At 44.7% G+C, this 20,626-nt stretch overlaps 1 protein-coding gene across 8 annotated transcripts in view; it reads right to left on the bottom strand.

Moving 5' to 3' along the window:
• LOC138810698 (uncharacterized) overlaps window positions 1-20,626 on the bottom strand; it is a 162,302-nt gene that overhangs the window by 55,776 nt on the left and 85,900 nt on the right. For 5 of the 8 annotated variants that reach the window (XM_069997894.1, XM_069997898.1, XM_069997914.1 and 2 more), the window contains 2 exons: window positions 19,790-19,941; window positions 18,155-18,233 (listed from right to left, as the gene is read on the bottom strand). The exons of 2 other annotated variants lie outside the window; for them this stretch is intronic. In XM_069997894.1, coding sequence (XP_069853995.1) covers window positions 18,155-18,233; window positions 19,790-19,941 — 231 coding nt within the window. Of the gene's footprint in view, window positions 1-11,465; window positions 11,589-18,154; window positions 18,234-19,789; window positions 19,942-20,626 lie in introns of those variants that run through there. One more of the 8 variants, XM_069997950.1, reaches the window with a different exon arrangement.

Raw genomic sequence — 20,626 nt, 5'->3', positions numbered from 1 at the left:
CAAACATGCAAACACACAGCTTCATGCACACACACACCCCCTTGTTTATGCACACGTGCACACACCCTTGTGTGTGCATGAGTGTGCATACACATCCTCTCATACACTTCACACAGGCACTGACACATACCCCCTAATACATGCACACACATGTAAACACACATCCCCCGTGCATGCACATGCAAGAGTGCACATTCATATTCATGCACATTAAAACACATAGCCTCTTGCATGTGTGCATACACATGCACACATGCACATTTTTAGTGGGAGCTGGGTGGCGTTATGTACTGCAGTTATTCAGTACTGAACTCAGTGAATCCTGACCTTGAGTGGTATTTCTCAGTGGCAGTCTCCTTGGAACCATATGCTCTTAGATTTCAAGTGTCTCCTATACAATTTGTCTCAAGCAAACATGCTTAGGCATCCAGAAGTCCTCTAGACTTTTAATTGATTGACTCTGGCCTGCCAGCATGCTCCCTGTGTTCCAGACTTCCTTCCGTCCTTATGTCTCTTGGTTGCATTCAGCTCTGCATATCCTAACTCGATTCTGTGACAGCACCCCCTCCACTACCAGCCCTCCACCTTCATTGGCCTACCACCATTGCAACATTCCTGATGGGCTTCCCCTTCCCTCCCACCTGAAGGCTGGGGTTTTCAATCTCCCACCCAAGAGGCTGTGACCTCCCTTTCTTCTCCACGCTTCTGCTGTAGCAAACAGTGTTTCTCTGGTGTAACCACATCGCTGGCACTCCTTACCCAGAATGCTCTGGGGTCTGGATCCCCCTGGAAAGTTCTCAAACCCAAGTTTAGGACTTGATGGGGAAAGACAGGAGAAGTTTTCCAGGAGCTCCATGTCAGCACAACTCTTTTCCCTCTCTGTTCAAAATAGTTTCTTAGCTGAATTTTCTTTAGCTTCAGATATCACTATCGCATGCTTCAAGCAAATATTGAGTGCTAAGCATTATTTTTTATTTTGAATGGACCTCCAACTAACCGCCACACCGGTAATTCAAGTGTCTCCGTCTACTTGGGCAGCTATGACGATGGAAATCCATCTCTCATCTATCTGCATGTCCAAGGTGGAGGTCACAGCCGATTCAGTGCCTGCTTCAAATGGTGTCTTCAACAGTCCCTCCCTCCCCATAAGGAGATGGGTGAAGTGCCCTGCACCTCTTTTATAGAAGCATCAGTCCCCTCCCCAAGATCTCATTTCTTTTTCTTTTCTTTCGTTTTTTGGTAGTTCCCAGGATGGAACTCAGGACTTCTCACGTGTTACGCAGACATTCTGCCACCTGAGCCACATCTCTAGTCACCTTTTGCTCTGGTTATTTTTCATATAGGGCCTCACTTTTTTGCCCAGGCCAGCTGGAACCATAATCCTCCTATTTAAACCAAATATAAGCACATACCACCACTCCCAGCTTTTGTCTCTTGAAGTAGAATCTCACAAACTTTATTTGCCCAAACCTGCCTAGGATTATAATCCTACTGATCTCAACCTCCCACATCGTTGGGATAGCAAGTATGTGCCACTGTGCCCAGCTGATGGCTAATATGGACTCTTACAAATGTTTGAAGGCTGGCTACAAAATACAGTTCTCCCAATCTTAGCCTCCCAAGTAGCTAGGATTACAAACAAGAGCTACCAGCACCCAGCTAAATCTCACTTCTTAATATCACCACATTAAGGATTAGGTTTCAACATAATATTTAGGGGTGTGGGGGAGGAGCAAAAAGGAATAATCCCATCTCCTGCAAAAAGCATTATTTGAGGTTCATCTCTATCATCCCCCCTCCACTAGGAAATCCCACAGGTTCCATGAACAAAGTCCTCATATTCCCTTGACAGATTACAAGGGCATTCCAAAATCTGTATTTTTCTTATAATATATATAAACTGCTACCAGTGATTACACACACACACACACACACACACACACACACACACACACACACACACACACACACACACACACACAAATACACATCTATGGTTTTGAATGGTAAGATCATTAATTTGACTCACTCATGTCAGGTTAGTAAGAACCATGCCAGGTGACCTATGCTGACACTGAAAGGACCTGGAGCTAGGACAGTTCCCAGCAGAGTCACCTATAAGAAGTAACAATGGAACTAGCTGGGAACTGTAGAGGAGAGAAGAGAGTTGGGAGGGAGAGAGAGGCATATACATGGAGGTCCAGAGTGACAGGAAGTTCACTAACCGTAATATCATGAAGGCCATGGTTTCTTCCTAACTCATCCCTGTGACTTCAAGCTCATTGGCACCATGCCCTACATAATACATCTCCTGTAACTACAGTCACAAATCAATCAATTCATTAGTCTCTGGTAGACTGGCTCTATTCTGCTTTGTGAACATGCCCTACATGACCAATGGGAGGCCATCTTTCTCAGAGTTTCCTACAAATGACCAATGGAAGGCCAGACCTCTGTAACCCAAACTTCCCCTCCATGTCTGAGATACCAATTGTGGATTCTCAGTTGGGCTCACTAGACTGGCTCTTCTTCTATGAGACCTGCTCCCAATCCTAGTCCCTGGGCTGGATCCCCTCAGATCAGTAGGTCTCCCCCTCCTTCCAGTGGCCTGTACCTACCCTCCTCCTTCCCCGTAGTGCTCAGGAATGAAGGAGCAGCTGCAGGAGGGATGCAAGCAAACCTTTCTGGGGAGCTAAGAAGAACATGTCTTAATAGATGAGATCCATAAATACAGAAATTAGGAAGGCCAAGAGAAGCTAAATCACAATGTCTTGCTTCAGGCTCCATGGAAAATGGGAGAAAGGCCAATTTTGGGGTTCCCCCGGAATCAAAAAGATGGGCATGCAGAACCTTGATCATCAAACTGGATCTTCCCTCATCACTTTGCTCGGCCTAAGAGCACCCATTGCAACAGCTTCTGCGGAGAGATGGAGGCCTTTCAGCCAGCAGCCTGCAGACAGCACAGCACACCAGGGCAGAGCTGGCCACACACTGGCCATGCCACTTGCTGCCATGCACACTTGGGAAAGTTCCCAGAGCCCTTGGAAAATCAAAAGTGCATTTCTCAGTGAGAAGCAAGCATCATTCTGCTTCCGACCCCAGATAAGAATGGGGCCCTGCTCCTGCTGGGTTCAGATGGAGAATATCTGTCCAGTCCCTGGAGAAGCAAGGTTGGGCATGGGGAAGAGCACAACCCAGGTGAGTGGTCATATCATGTCCAGCAAGACAAACCCATGGCAATTTAAACAAGCCTGTGTTGGTTTTCTCAAAGATTCTGGGTGGAGCGTGTCCCTGGTGTCCCCTTAGAGGATCTGGGTGGGAAGGGGGAGGGACGCAGAAAAGACACACTTTTCAAAAAAGCCAAGGCATGCTCCATTTGCTTCATCTGCGTTAGCTAACCAACTCAACAATGAAAAGCAAGTATGTCTGTAAGTCCTGACGCAACATGGCAGCCTTTTGGGGAGATCATTAACCCCTTGAAATGGGAAACCCACCATCTCTCTCTGTCCCTCTGTCTCTGTCTCTCTCTCTCTTTCTCCATCTTTGTCTCCTCTCCACCCCAAATGAAAAGTGTGGTGTGATGCCCTCCTGGGGACAGTTCTTATGTCACTGGGAGATTCTCAGACAAGTTCTGTCCTTTCCCATTGGAAGATTTCAGTAATCTGAATTCCTACAGAGACCGAATGTCATGTCCACAATTAGAATCCCTCGCCAGGGAGTGGCTTGTGGAGTATACACAGCGTCCTCACAGACTCAAAGCACATACATCCGAGTGTATGTGTGGCAAGATGTGTAGGCACACACCACTCCCCCAAGATCATCTCACATAGAATTCAGAGCTCTGTAGGACATTTGGGCAATGCTGCATGCTTGGAACGATGGAAACTGAATAAAAACTACTGTGACTGTAGCCAGGTGCCAGTGGCTCACACCTGTAATCCTAGCTTCTCAGGAGGCTGAGATCTGAGGATCGTGGTTCAAAGCCAGCCCAGGCAGGAAAGTCCGTAAGACTCTTATCGCCAATTAAAAAAACACTAGAAAACCAGAAGTGGCGCTGGTGGCTCAAGTGGTAGAACGCTTGCCTTGAGCTGAAGAATGCAGGAACAGCACCCAGAGTTCAAGCCCCATGACTGACCCCCCCAAAAAAACAACAAAAACAAAAACTACTGTGACTACATAAGGTCTCAGGATAAAGACAAATACAGAAGGCACAGGTCCAGGTGTCGTGGTCAGGGCCAAGGGAATCCTAAGTCTCTCATAGACCTTTTCTTCATTCTCTTTGTCTCAGCTACCCTCAAATACCAACACTGTTCTCAAGGATGCTCAAATTCAAACACTGTATTCAGAGATGCTCAGGGCATCCTCCCAGGGCAACAAAGTTCCCATGGAGAGATTCTGGACACCTATGAAGCCCTGTCATCAGAACCAGAGGCCCATAAGCTCTCATCCAAGTCCAGATCCTCATCAGACATACTGGTCCATACCCTTTTGAGAGAGTGTCACAAAAGCTGGAGATGGTGTGGCACATAATCCTAGCATTTGGGAAGTTGAGGAAGGAGGGACATTAGTTCAATGCCAGCATGTGCTACATAGCAAGACTCTTCTCAAAAGGGGGACGTGGGAGAAGGTCAGCATGGTACAGTAAGAGGTAGATAATTGTGCCGGTTAGCAAGTTACCTCCTACCACCGCCACATTTTAAAGGGCACTGAGTTCCTATGCCTCTTAACCTAAAAATGGAACAAGGAAGGACTTATCTGGGGAAAATTCCTACCCACGTGTAGAAGGCTAACTTCTCCATACTGTGAAACATACCTGAGCTGCTCTTCGTAAGAGCAGCTGTGGGCTCCCATGCTTTGGCTACGCATGCCCCCTGTGGCCACAGAGCAGCTCCAGTTGTGTCTCCTAGGATCCAATATGAGCAAACTGCAAAGTGGAATAAGGGAAGGAAAACCAGGAGCAGAAGAAACCTGGGGATCTACACATCTCATTTTCAATAACCAGCTCAGACTGATTCTATCTGGAGTTGAACTTAATCACAGTTGTAAAAAAAAAAAAAAACCCTAGGAGAATGAAACTCGAGTATCATCCCAGCAATGAACTGTAACAAGTTTTCAGAAGTCCTTTCAAGTATTTCCTTAAAAAATATCGAATGTTTCAAAACCACAGTTATCCAAGTGTCCCCTCTGCAGGACACACGGGTTGTTGTGGGAGTTTCTGGGATGGAACCCTTCCACTCCCCTGTTTCTCCTGTGTTCTTCGTACCCTACCCCTGCTAGGTAAGAGGAGAATCAACACAACACAAAGGCAAAAGCACCAGACAGAAGCTGCCATCAGGGCACTGCAGGCCAGGTGAGCTACAGCCAGAGTGTTCACACTGCGAGTGGACAATGCGGCTGCAAGCTACTTGCCCCAAGATGGGTCAAGGGGAAAAAAAACCTGTAAATATTCTAAATAGAGCTTGTGTGGGCACATATATATATGTGTGTATACATGTACGAGTGTGCATGCATCTGCACGTGTGTACATGTATGCAGATGTGTACATGTGTGCTTGTATGTACTGTGTATATGCATGCATCTATGTGCATGCATGTATTGTGTAAATGTGTGTGTGTGTGTTACTGGGCTTTGAATTCAGGGCCTGTGATTGCTAGCCAGGCACCCTACCACCCCCTCTAACCTCTTTTTGCTTTAGTTATTTTTTTAGATAGGGTCTCACACTTGGACCATGATCCATTTACTTGTGCCTCTGGGCATTATGGATGTGAATCGCCATTCCCGGCTTGTTCTCTGAGACAGGCTCTCACTAACTTTTTTGCCTGGTAATTCTCCCATATCTGCCTTTCTGGTAGCTGGGAGTACAGATTTGTGCAATGCCAGGCCTGATCCAACCTATGGCACTTTTGATTTCCCCACTGGCATCATTAGGAAATATGTTGACACTCCCCTGGCTTCATGAGAGCCCTGGGCCAGAGCCCATCCAGCAGGGTCCAACCACAGGAAGTAAAGCTGGACATCAGTTCCAAAGTTCCTTTCTCCTACTGGCTACAACTTCCTGTGGCTGTACATTTCAGACACCTGCAGTCAACACATATGAAACCAAACAGACAGAGTACCATGACCTGCACAATGACACCAAAAACACCCAAGAAAGATATGACACACTTATACACACAGCGTGCAAGTCGCTACTTACTTTCCAATACGACCACCAGAATTCACACCCAGTATCCCCTGTCAGCAACTCTGGTTCACTGTGACTCCATTTACCAGCCTGATCTCTCTAAGCCATCACTGGTATACATTTGGACTAGACTTTTTTCATTACCTGCTTATTTGTGCCATAGTTTGAATTCAGGGCCTCACACATTTGCCAGGCAGGCCCCTTAGTATGTGAGCTATATCTCCAGTTCTTTTTTGTTTCATTTACTCTTCAGGCAAGGTGTTGCTTTACTCTCAAGCTTCAGATATCAATCCCCCGACTCGTGCCGTCATGGAGCTGGGATGAGAGGCCCAGGGCACCACGGCCAACTTTTAGCGTTGAAATAGGGTCTCCCTGATTTTTTTTCTCCAACCTGGCCTTGACACATAATCTTCTCACCTTTAACCTCCCTAGTAGCTGGGATTACAAGTGGAAGCTAATATACTCAACTATGCAAACTTTTAAATCCTCAAATATGTTTTCACTTTTGTTGTTTTCAATACTTAATGTTCAAATAGGTCTTCGATGCACTAGCTCATCCTGATGGGCTATGCCATGCTTATAAGCTTCCAACAACATCATAAAGAGAAGTCACTGGGCGTGAAATGTAGGAGAGGGAAGAAGAGGCACACTCCACTGAATGGGTACCACCGCCTCCCTCATCCCCGCATCCTGGAATGCTTCTAATTCCAAATAGACACTGATGCAGGAGACTCTGAGGCCCATGAGTGGGTCCCTCAACTTCAAACCCCACAGGCTCCCAGGACAGCCTACAATGGAGCAGGCACCCCAGCCAGCTCTGGGCCAAGGTCTAATGGCTGTGCTCTTGCACCACCTGGTGGCTGTTTAATTTCAGGTCAGTGTTATCTGTCAAGAAAGCCAAACAGTACCTAGATCTCCTTAGAACTAGGTCTGCAGCATTTCAAATGAGCATGGGGGATGTGTGATCAGTTGAAGCATGGAGGAGGCAGCCAATCCTGAGATCAAGCTCCCAAGACAAGAAAGCTCTCACTGCATGTGCAAGGCGCTCCCCAGCATGAACCACACAGCAGCCTTTGCATGTCTGAAACCCTCTACCCAGTCCCCCAAGGGAACCTTGGGCTTAATAGCTGACTTCAAATGCTACACTTGATGGTCCCATGCAGACATTTCCTACAGATCACTCAAGGACCTGGAAGTCTTGGTAGCTAAAGTTTATGCATTTGGGGGATTACAAACATTTTTCTTTGTAGAGGAATTTGCAAGTACAGGAATCCGTGAGTCATGAGGACTGACTGCATATCTCAAACCCTTCTGAATTTAACATTCTCCATTATCTTTCCCTCCCTCCCACAGCCAAATCTACTTGTTTATCTCCTTTGATGAACTGCCCCTGCCTTGGGGAGAGATGCTCACTTCCACTTTGAGCAAATCCAAAAGCTACCTGTGGCTTTTCTAATGTGTGCTCCCAGAGAAGAAGTGGAAAGAAGCATGAGCTAAGTGCTCCTGAGAGTGAGGAGGCCCATCGGCTAACTACTCCCCGAAATGAGAAGGAACATTGACTAGGTGCTCCTCAGAGTGAGAAAGACCATCGGCCAAATACTCCCTGGAACGAGAAGGATCATGGACAAGGTGCTCCCTGGGTTGAGAAGGAACATGGGCTAGGTGCTCTCTGGAGTTGGACCATCAGCTAAGTATCCCCTGGAGTGAAGAGGACCACTGGCCAAGTGCTCCCTGGAGTGAGGACCATCAGCCAAGTACTCCCTAGGCCCAGGCCCTATGCTGGCCACTAGTCCACAATCTCACAAGGTCTCCAATGATCCTAAACTCACAAAGTTGTTGCCAGTTTCACAGCTGAAGAAAGCGAAGGGCACACAGGTTGAGGACAGACCACTGGCCCATGGGCCAGAAGGGAGACAGCTAAAATTTTAATCTAGATCCACTGGACTCCCAAGCCTGCTTGGAGGCAAAACAACATCATGCAAATCTCAAAAGGAATCTCTAATCTCAGACCAGGACAGTGAGTGGAAACAGGCAAGGTTATCTTGCTTGGTGAACAGAGAATCAGGCAGAACTCTGCGTACAATTCCAGGGTGCCCCCAGCCTGCCCTGAGCCAGCTGACAGTGTTTCTGCCACATGGCCTGTAGGTAGCAGAGTGAACACATGAGTTTGCTCCTAGTACTTAAGAAAGTTTGCCTGGCTGGGTGTGTAAAAGTGAAAGCAGCTTTCTAAAGTTATTGGCTTGCTGCCCTATAAATCATTAATCAACAGTCCTTCCAGCTTCTCAACTGTCTGATCAAGATCTTGGCCTTGGGGAAGTTCTAAAATTAAAAGCTAAAAGAACATCATGAATATCTAAACTAAATATCTAAACTGAAAGAGTATCATATATACTAATAATAATTTAAAAAAAAAACCCTATGTCTCCTGTTGGTTATTGTCCATTTGAGTTCTACTTTTTTTCCAAAATAACTTTACAAGTTGTTGCAGGAAAGTGTGTGTTGGTGGGGGGGGGGGAAGGGGAGAATTAGTCCTACAAATTCTACCCCTCCCATCTCCACCCCCTGGAAGTACTGGTTGTAAACTCAGAGCCTCATGTTTGCTTGCTAGGAAGGCAAGCTACCACTCAGACCATGACCCCTGCTGCCTGAGCCACACCATTACCACACCCACAACATTAGAGGTTCAAATTATTCTACAGGCCAGAAAACCAGACCAAGTCGATGTCCAATGAAACCCTACATCACTCTTCATTCAGCAGTCATGAGACACGGCACCCTCCAGGCATAGAAAACAGAGACAGAGATGTCCCAACACCCTAAGTAAGAGTCATCTGACATAGACGGAGCCACACTGACTCATGGTAGAAACTGGTGATTTTATACAAGGACCAAGTCTGGAAATAAAAAGAGCTATCTTACCCACTCCCTTCCCATTTACAAGCCTAGGCCTGTTCGATCTTGACACCCTCCTTTCCCTATGACTCTGCTCTCTGCTGCCAATCACGAAGGACTAGAGCAGAAATACAATCAGCCCTGAAAATGGCAGACATTTTTGGCATAGTTCGTGGGAAATCAAAGCAGTGGCAGAAGGATGACAGTGGAGCTACAGTAGCACAGAGGAACCCAAAGGCCACCCATGCACCAGAAGAGGGCAGCAAAATCACTTTGGAGTGATGCTGAAATGCACAGGCCTTGAACTCTCTCTGGAAATTTGACTTGAAGAATATGGATTATGCAAACTTCCAGGGAATTTAGACATGCCTTGCTCAGGACACAAAAGTAAACTTAGAAGGCAGGGGAGTGAAGTCCCTTCTTCACCAGGCTGAATGTCTGGGAAAGAGCTCTGTCAGGTGAGCAAGAACAGCTTGGTCATCATCACAAATCTGCACCTGTCCTGTCAGTCATGACCCTATTCACCAGCATTTTGAACTTCAATTCAACTAAACAGTCAAATGGAACTCCCAGGTCAAAATTCAGGATATGATAGAACAAAAATGATGTCAGAGTATCATTGTCGTAAAAAAAAAAATCCCTTATTAGGAAGGACATTGAGACTAACACTACAAACTTAATTCTTAACGAAAGAGGTACTAAGGAGAGGATTTTAAGATAGTTTGACCATGGAATTACTAGATGTTTATTGGAAGCAACTGAGCTCTATGGAAAGCTTTGAAAATATTTATCATAAAGATGAGTTTTATAAAGTCATCCTAATAATGTAATCAGGGTTATGTGTGCATAAATAATGGGTGCAGTACTGTAATTGCAGATGAGTAGGTGGTTTCAAAACACTGAGTCAGAAAAAATAAAAAAAGCTTAAGGACAGCACACAGCCCCAGGACTGCTACAAAAAAAAAAAAAGTTAAGGATTCTATTCAAAGAGAGAGGCAAAAGAATTGAATAAAGCTAAAATTTCAAAAACTTGATGAAAACTATGAACACACAGATCTAAGTACACAGCATGTGTGTGGGTCAGGTTGGGGGCAAAGGAAAAGACACCAAAAGTGATCATAATCAAGCCCCTCAGGGATTCTGAGGGCAGCAGAAAATAGCAACAGGAGAACAGCATATTTCTCATCAAAAGCAAGTGAGAAGACAGTAGGGCAACATTTTCGGGGGAGGGGAGGGAGAGGGGAGGCAGGGACCAAATTAGAATCCTATGTGCAGAGAAAGTAACTTTCAAGTTTAGATAACTTTCAAGAGAAAAGATAGGAAGTGGCGCTGTAGCTCAAGTGGTAGAGCGCTCGCCTTGAGCTGAAGAGCTGAAGGACAGCGCCCAGGCCCAGAGTTCAAGCCCCATGACCGACAAAAATAAAAAAAAAAATCAAGAGAAAGATAAAGAAACTCTCAGAAACAAAAGCTGACAGAGTATGTCACACCATAAGAAATTTAGGGAAAATCAGAACAGTTAGAAATGGAGATAGACATAAATAAAGGAAGACTTCTCAGACATGCCAACTACATGTGTAAGTGCATGGAACTTTTTCTTATGATTTAAGCCTTTTCAAAAGACAGTGGTTTAAAGTAAACTATAGGGCAGAATTTGTACTTTATATATAAAATTTATACTTTGTGTATGCATACATATGTAAGGATATACATACATAGTTTATGTATATAGTTTATGTACATATATATGAAGTAAAAAGTCTGATAAATTATAAAGTACAGAAGTCAAGAAGTAGAGGCACATTCCTGTAAAGTTTTTATAGCATGCATAAAGTGGTGTTATTGAGGGGAAAAAAAGAGGCTGTTCTGGACACCTTAGGGTCAGATTCACAGACTGAAAAAAAACAAATAATCAACAACAACAAGAATGCCCAAAGGAGAACAACCATATTGGTGTCTTCAGCAAGACAAAGCTCTCAGGAAAACATAAATTGTACAAATCTTGTGATGTATTACATACATTCCAGGAGACTCTGGGTTGGATTCCGATGTGGACTTGACGTGTGTAAGTTATTCAGTCCCACACCAAATCGTAAGACGCATCCAGAACTGTCTCCATCCCTCAGCCCCATCTGAAGGAGCAGGTCTGAGGAAAGCCACATGTGTTCCAGACTGATTATTCTTGGCTACACTTAATCACCACCGAGTAAACAAACGCAGCACTCACTCACACTTGTGCAACTTATTCCATCCCCTGCAGCCAGAAGAAACTGTCATGGGATGCTATTTAACATCTGGAAATGTGGAAGCGATTTTACAGAGCACACAAGGACCACAAGCTTCTGGCAGCGGCTGAGGTCACCCAGGGAGTGGAAGGAGAGAACTCACTTACAATGAAGCCAAGTTTCTTGTAATCCCGGGTATACATGGACTTGCATTTCTCCAAGCTGCTGCTGCTATTATTAGGTTCAGTCTCTGCATCAAAAGCAATTCTTCAAAGTTCAAATATGATGTCTCTTTGAGCCTAGATTGAGGGAGGGAGAGGAATCTGCTGTCATTGTGCAAAGTGACATCAACTCTCTTTTTCTTCACCCCCAGAGTCCAAATGAATCATGCTTTAGAGTAAAAGAAAACCAGATAAAAGTCAAGCCATGTTCTAAATGAGAGCTGAGCACACTTTGCCCTTTGCCCCTCCCCCGGCTTCTCAAGCTTGGCATCTCTCCAGTGACCCCAGCTGCCATCTCATATGGAATATTGGTAACCAGTTGCCAGGGACCTGGCCTAGATGAGGCCCTAATTGCGAAGGGAGGCAGTGAGGGGCGTAGGCTGAGGTAGAGTCTGGGAGGGCCCACTGCTACCTACAAAGCAAGAGGCTCACAAGGCCCGTGAGCAGTTCTGCAGTCGCAATGGATCTTTTACTCCACTAATCAAGGACACATCATCAAAACTAACAGGAAACCAAAATAAAAGGAAGATCCCAAAGAAGAACCAACCCCTGTGCCCTTCCTTGTCCATCCATAGTAAATGGATGAGCACATGACATTCACAAACAGCAGGAACAGAATTCCATAGTGCCAGTGGCTCAGGCTTGTAATCTTAGCTACTCACGAGGCTGAGATCTGAGGATAGCAGTTCAAAGCCAGCTCAGGTAGGAAAGTCCATGAGACTCTTATCTCCAGCTGACCACCAAAAAAGCCAGAAGTGGAGCTGAGGCTCAAGTGATAGGGTGCTAGCCTTGAGCACAAAACGTCAGGGACAGCATACACAAGGACAAACCTTAAAGGTACTAGGTGGAGTGAAATAAGGCAGATAATAGGTGACAAGTGTTGCCTAGAATACTTCTGTGTAGCCACACCACAGCAACAGGAAGCAAAATGGAGCAAGCTGGCCAGGGCTTGCAGGATAGCTCAAATGGAGTTATTGTTTAGGGGACCCAGAAATTCAGTTTTGCCTGATGATACTTGGTAATGTTTTCATAACAATGTGAATATACTCAGTGCCAGTGAGCTTCCACTTTAAAATTACTCCCTTATTCACCAAACAAAAAACCACATGCATGTTCAGGGCCTAATGGAAGCCTTTATTTATTGCTAGCACTGGGGCTCAAACTCAAATCCCCATGCTCTTACTTTGCTTTTTCACTCAAGGCTTCCATTCTATACTTGAGCTATTCCACTTCCAGGTTTTTGCTAGTTAATAGAAGGTATGAGTCTCACAGATTTTCCTGCCTGGCTAGCTTTGAACCAGGACCTTCAGATCTCAGCTTCCTATCTAGGATGACAATTGTTAGCCATCAGCATCCAGCTATGATCAATTGGTTTTATTATCTATAGGTATTCACCTATATTGAGAAGCCATATCCCCAAGCCCTAAGAAAGTAATACAATACTTATAGGATCCTCACAAACTCCAGGATTCAGAGTTGCTAGCAGAAAGATGGCTGGTGGCATTGCACTTTCTGTTTGTCACATGTTACTGCTGTTAGATGCACACCTACCTGATCCTGGGGGTCCATTTTGGTCATCATACTGTCTTCCAGGAGGTTGAAGGTGAGCACTTGGGAGAACATATAATTGGTGGGCCATCTCGTTGTTGATGGCCCGCTGGGCAAGGATGACATGCTGCAGAAATACTTTGTTAAAATACTTACCAAAAAAAGAAACGGCAGACCACAAACTAAACATCATCAACAGGCCCAAGTGGAGGCTGGGCAGTCTGCATCTAGATGCAACCAGGAATGAAGCCTGGTGGCTCACCCTTCAGAAGGAAAGCCAACATACATGTGAGCTCAGAGCTCTCCCTGATGACTCAGAGGCAGGAAAAGATCTTCTGTGTGCAGAAGACGAAACAGAGGGTGGGGAGGCTCTTAAAGGAAAGGGTCGGGCCCTGGCTCCCCCAGGTCACAGGGGGGGAAATGGTGTCACCACCATCATAGTCCCCTACCCACGCATCCAACTTCCAAGAACTAAAGCAACCTTGTTCCCACCCTACAGAAGCAAACTAAGTGCAGGAACACTGCCAGAAGCCAACACCATCATGGCACAGGGAGCTACCTCTGTCTCAGTGCTTGAATCTCCAGCTCACAACTCAGTGAAAAGTAAACTGCTTTCCCCCAGAAAAACTGGGGCAGCACCATGGTGCTAGGTATTAGAAGTTGTGGAGTTCTGATTCCTTTCCTTACAAAGCTAAACCGTATGTGTAGAAAACCACCACAGGAAGGCGGGCTCCAGCCCAGAGGCCCAATCATGTCATCTTTACTCCTACAGTAGGTCCACTATGAAGGATGCTTCCTGTGGGACAGAAATATTGATTCTGACTCTCAGAGCCCACCATCTTCCCTCCTTCCTAGCCCTAGCCTTCACCAAACAGTGGAGAACAAAGTGCAGATCAGTCACAGAAGGGACACTAAAGTTGCACCAGGCCCTTCCTCCCCAGTTAGGTACTCACTGTTAGAATGATGGAACGCAGCTGCTTCTGAACCAAAATATTTGCCATTTCCTGGGGAAGAAAAACACCCCACACAAAGGCTTTGGTTAGAAAGACAGGCATGCTTTCCACACAACCAAGTGTCATTCTTCCCGTGTGCTTCAGGGCCTGGATATCAGCAGTATTTCTTAGAAAACTGTGGCCTTGGAAGGTACTAGTATTCCATGATAAGGCTGGATATTCCATTTGGATTATAAAAGCCAAGTACAAAGGCATATATATATGAATACATATATATACATATATATATATGTGTATATATATATATGGAATTTTTTTCCTTCTAGAAAAATCACTCTCCAGAAACTAATGGTTTTCCACTCAAAAAGTGCATCAGAGGCTGGGCACCAGTGGCTCATACCTGTAATTCTGGCCAGCCAATCAGATGTCTTAGATCTGAGAATCTGGTTTAAAGCCAGCCCCAGGAGACTGGAATTATCTCCAATTAACCAGCAAAAAGAAGAAGTGGGGGTGTGGTTCAAGTGGTAAAGAGCTAGCTTTGAGCTGTTGAGTGGGTAGAGGAAGGACCCTGTACCCGCTTTTCTTAGATTGTATGAAGATGACCAGACAACACACACCCACAGCAAGGACATCCTGATGTTGGAGAACCATCACCCTAAAATCCCTAACTCACCTAAAAGCAAGTTCATCTACCTGCGTGCAGAACCAAGGGCAAATGGCATACACCCCAGAGCTGGATCAGCAAGCTATGCAAATGAACCACATGGGGTTTCAGATGGACAAATATCTGGCCAGATGTGATGCTGTGGAATTCTCCCTTGGCTTCTGCATGATATAAGTTGTGCTCCAGCCTCTCCTGGCCTCAGCAGAGTACTTGAGGATGGTTTTATGAGATGAAATGATTCACAGGCCCTCTTTGGAAGGAATAAGGGAGAAAATTCATAGTCAAGCCACATCCTTGGGACACACTAAGAAAAAGTCAAAATACTGCTCATATGCAGGAAGACACTAGAATGCCAGTCTGTGCTGGGGATTTTTTTTTTCGGTGCTACGAGTTGTACTGAATAGAGAAGAAACTAAGCTACAATGAAAAACAACAGAACCATGATATCTACTAAGGTGAAAATAAATGTACAGAAAGCCAGGGGAGCGAAGAACATGAGGAAAGGAACTCGAGGGGATGTAAGGGGTACAGGCAGGATGGATGAGGGCAGACTGAGACAGCAGGGTCCACAGAGGGAACATGGATGACTTACAGTCAGAGGACACCCAAGGATGTCAACATTGTTGTCTACATCAACCTAACAGCGCCAATGCCACCACAGAAAGGAGAGCAAGCAAGAGAGAAGAAGAGATGGAAATTCAGAGCTGTTGGCAACTTTGATGCAATGCCCTGCCAACCCACTGCCTAGGGAGGACTGTGAACACCTTTTACACTTATATGGGACCAGAAGACATAGAAATGGAAATCCATGATCAGGTCATCTTCCTGCCCTCAAAAACAAGAAAGCAAAGGCAACCACATCTTGAGACACAAGCTGAAGGCAAGCCCAGAAAACACCATCGGCCATCTCTACTACATGATTCTTCCCCAGCTAAATACAGTAGCTCTTGGGTGAGGGTTGATCTGGCTTGGTTAGGTTTGATTTTTTTTTGGAGCAGGTAACAAACAAAAGACCGAAAGGACCTCTATACATACATCTCCAATATTGCTTTTTATAAATATTGTATTCCTTTTGCAAATGAAAAGTGCAGCCCAATAGTCACCAAAAAAAGAAAATAAAAAATATGCTTTGTGCTCCTATTTCATCTATAGGTTAATATGATTTTATAACATTGAAATGATAGAAATGTAGAATAATTACAGATACACATAGACAGCCACAAGATAGTCGCCAATAGTTAGAAGGCTATTTCCTGTCCAACAGCTACTAGTCATTGACTATCTACTTACAAAAATATATATATACATATACATATATATGCATAAGACTGTGTGTTCTTGGGGGCACAGTGGACTCCATGTGCTTCTTTGTATCCCAAGTTCCAGGCATGATATTCAGCAAGCAGAAGATGACAATAAATATTTCATTAAGGAACAACTGAATATTTGATAGTACTCTCCTAAGAAACAGAAGCTAGAACAGAGAGAAAACAGAAGGATTTTTGTGAACATGAGAGATATCTGTCTTAGGGAATAGTTTGAGTAAACATGAGAGTCCATGGGGAGATTTTCATAGCACTGAAATGACAGAAACATATAAATATATAGATAGATACACCAATACGGAATGATGTCTACAACATAGTTTTAATCTTAACAGAAGTTTTCTATAAAGACAGTACATGTAGTATGCCGAGTGTTGGTTAAAAATACAAACAAAACTCTGGGCTGGGGGAGTGGCTCCATTGGTAGAAAGTGAACATCATTGAACAAAAGCATTAGATATCAAGTTCGAGTCCTGGTCTCGGACCAAAAACAAACAAAACAAAAGACACAACTAGGCAAATATTTGCATAGAACAAAGCAGGATGACCCACAGCCATGGAAAGTACATGGGTACTATGAAATTGTAGCAAGTCTCTCTTTGGGAAGGTAATGAAAGAAGCTTTCACACTTCTTTCCTTTTGGTCTTTCTTTCTTTTTTTTTTTTTTTTTTTTTTTTTTACTTTTTTTTTAAACCAACTCTTTTAACTGAAAATATAATTAAATTTTAGGAACTACAAATACAGCCCAATGCCTGTGCTCATGGCTATAATCCAAGCTATTTAGAAGTCTGAAATATGAGAATCATAATATAAAATCAGCCTGAGTAGAAAAATCCCATTGACTCTTTTTTTTTTGGGGGGGGGGGAGGGGGGCCCGGTCAAGGGGCCTGAACTCTGGGCCTGGGCGCTGTCCCTCAGCTCTTCAGCTCAAGGCTAGTGCTCTACCACATGAGCCACAGCACCACTTCTGGATTTTTTTCTTTTTGCTTATGTGGTGCTGAGGAATCGAACCCAGGGCCTCATGCATGCAAGTGCTCTACCACTGAGCCACCTTCCCAGCCCCTCCCATTGACTCTAATCTTTACATAATTGGCAAAATGCTAGAAGTGAAGGTATGGCTCAAGTGGCAGAGCTTGGAAAGGCCCAGCAGGGAAACAAAAACAAAACAATAATGAAACCATGGAAATGTAACTCCTAGAAATGAACCAACAATCCTAAATGGAAAACAAATCAGAATCCCTCACATTTAATAACTGATATTAAAATCCTTGGAAACATGAAGATAAGATAAATAGGATAAATAAAGTCTGATTCTATGCACAGCATTATGTAGCAGGTTAGCTTTCTACACTCTTGTGAAAAATTTCCTGGCAGATGCCATGATCTCCTTAGTGAACTCCTATGGCAGTGAACTGTGGTCAGGGTAACACATTCTATGTTATGCAGGTAGAATTAAAAAAAAAATTAATGGTCTTTGAGGACTAAGCTAAATTCCAAAACATACCAAAACTCTTTATTCTGTTCCATCCCCTATTTGAGAAAGAATCAAAGAATTTATAGTCCAAAGAACCCCAAAAGTTAGGTTTCTTCTGTGTACCTTTAAGGGATTCTCCCTTCCCTCTATACACAAAGATACAAATGAACGGCTCAGTTCCCCCACCCATGACCCCAAGGGTCAGAAGATCTAGGACCAAGCAAAGAGCACCTCTCATACATGAGCATGGTGATCTCCACCACAAGCATCATCTTCAGCTGCCCCCTCTCGTTCTCTCGCTTTCGCATCTACTGTTCTCCTGAGCAGGCAGGACACCTCTGAAAAATGGGGACGACACCTCCCTGGCCTTGGTGAATGACTAGATGACAGAAGACCCTGGGGGCTTCCACCTCAGAGGCCATCACATCAGCCAGGCTCCCATCTTTGTGTGCTCTGAGATTTTAGGGAAGGGCTCTTAGGGCCAAACACTCGTTTCAGTCAATGGCTTACCCAAGTCTCCACCTCCTCCCTCCCCTACACCCTGTTTGGTGACATGGCAGGAGCCAGAGCCACAAAGCAGCCCTCCAAGACCCCCAGAGAGGAAGGAGAAGGCATCCTCTGCACAAACACTTCCCAACCCTGGACACAAAAATGGAAGCAACACAGCTCACCTGCCTGCACTCGTCAGGAGCTTTCAGGAAGAGTGCATTGATGACAGTGATGGTATAGGTTTGAATTTCCTGATCGGTTCTGCAAAATTAAAACGGCAACAGAACTGAGATGAGGTGAGCCAGCCCAGAGGGAGGCCATAATAAACCTCATCATTATACAGCAACATGGCTCCTCCCACGGGGAGAAGAAAAGGGAGGATCCTCTGTAGACCTGTAGTGAGCACTGAGAGCAGACTTCCAGCACCCCTAAGCTGGAAACAACAGATGCACAACTGCTATGAGTGACCACTCAGTGCTGAGAGCAGTATATGTACAGGGGTGAAACCCCTCTGAACAATTAACCGACAGTTTAATATCAGGAATACAAGGAAGCTAAGTAGAGAGAGGAAGGGTAGGTATACAGTCACAATTTTCAATGTACACTTGTGAAGATGGACCCAGAAAACTTAAGTGGATGAGTGGGGCTGGGAGAGATGGAAGAGGTGACACAAACCAAGATGTTGTACACTCATAAATGGCCGGTTGAGGGCTGGGAAGGTGGCTCAGTGGTAGAGCACTTGCCTTGCATGCATGAGGCCCTGGGTTCGATTCCTCAGCACCACATAAGCAACAAGAAAAAAGCTGGAAGTGGCACTGTGGCTCAAGTGGTAGAGCGCTAGCCTTGAGCTGAAGAGCTGAGGGACAGAGCCCAGGCCCAGAGTTCAGGTCCCACGACCGGACCCAAAAAAATAAAAATAAAAATAAAATAAATAAATTGGCAGGTTGAAATGAAACTCCTTCAAATAACTACAATAAAAGATTCCTAGTGAAGAGTTACAGTGTGGCTCAGTGGTAGACTGTTTAGAAGCATAAAGCCTTAGTTCAGTTCTATCAAAAGAAGGGAGGAAAGACTGCTTGAAAATGTCTAGCATAAAATTTCTAATGAATTCTGAAGGTGTTCGTAATATTACAGAAAACATTATACAGTTAGGTCACCCTCGGTTAAGAACTTAGGAGAGCAAATTGCTTTATGCCTTAAAAAGAAAAACTCTACTGATAGCCACAAAGACAGGTTAAAAGCCAAAGGTTTTCCCAGGGCAAGGGGCCGTGGACAGAGCAATGCCAAGGACAGACAAAGCAGTCCTCAAGGATAAGAAGTCACCTTGCCATGTCAGTGTAAGGGGAGAGAGAGGTGCATGACTCACCATAAACCAAGGCTGCCAGGTGTGGTGACATACTATAATCCTGGCTACTCAGGAGGTAGAGATCAAGAGGACCAATGTTTGTGGCCAACATAGACAAAAAGTCAGCAACTCCTACATCTTAACAAATAAGCTGGGCTTGGTGGTTCATACCTATAACCCCAGCTAGCCTCCATAGGAAAGAAGATCACTGTCCAAGATCAGCCTGAGAAAAATGCAAGACTTTATTGAAAACAAAAACAAAAGCAGATAAAGGAAAAATGGGGTGGGGTATGGCTCAAGTGGTACAGTAAATACAACCGAAAAAAAAAGGAAAGGGATATTTGTTTGTATATTTAGTAGAATAGTACAAAATAATTTGCAGCATCTCTGTGGCTACGGGAAGCCCCTCTCCAAAGAGAACAGCTCCTTCCCCAGAGATAACAACCTCTCCCCAGGAGAGCAGCATGCTTACCCTTGAAGATGAGGAATGAGTTGGCCAATGGTGATCTCTTGTGCCACCTTCTGGTAGAGGTCATGGCTATTGAGCACCATGGACTCCAAAATGGCCAAGGACCGCTGCAGGATTGAGATGTCCATGGCCGACTTGTTCACAAAACTTGCTATCTGAAAACCCAAGAAGTACATCATGGATGGCTCATAGAGTCAACAGGGAAAGGAGGAAAAAAATTAAGCACATCAGGAACTCAGCGAGGATATCTGATTCTAAGGATGGAGCATAATTCAAAGTAGCAAGAAATACACCCAGTCCCCATTGAGATTGGTGAAATCCTACCAAACACAAAGAAACCTCTCTTATAATCACTGATAACTGGACATTTCTTTACTGGGTATCTTCAAAGAATTATTCTGCCTGGTTTCCCCCAGACTATTGTGTTCTGAGTTTCAGCTTTCCAAGGCAGACAATTTTATCATGTACGTTACACGGACTGGCGCATTTCTCTGAGGGGATAAATTCAGTGTAAAGCACGGCCATTCCTCTCCCCTCCCCAGGCTGCTCCTTCATTCATTCATTCATTCCATCCACAACTCTTATGTTCTGATATATTCCTCACATACAAATCACACTCATCAATGCAATTCAAATGGCAAGTTTTCAGCAGCTGGCTATTCCAAATTATAAAGATGAGAAAGTAGAGGAGGGGGAGGAAGTGGGGGAAGAGGAAGAGGAAAAGGAAGAGGAGCAGGAGGAGGAAGAGGAGGAAGAGGAAGAAAAGAGGGAAGAAAACCTCTCCTTCTAGGGTTAAAAAAATTATCATCTCCCCCACAGGTAGCAAAAAGAAAACTCTTT

The sequence above is a fragment of the Dipodomys merriami genome, unplaced genomic scaffold (assembly GCF_024711535.1).
Source record: "Dipodomys merriami isolate MVZ:Mamm:240054 unplaced genomic scaffold, mDipMer1.0.p SCAF_104, whole genome shotgun sequence".
NCBI classification, from domain to species: domain Eukaryota; kingdom Metazoa; phylum Chordata; class Mammalia; order Rodentia; family Heteromyidae; genus Dipodomys; species Dipodomys merriami.
This window is presented reverse-complemented; position numbering and strand designations above follow the sequence as displayed.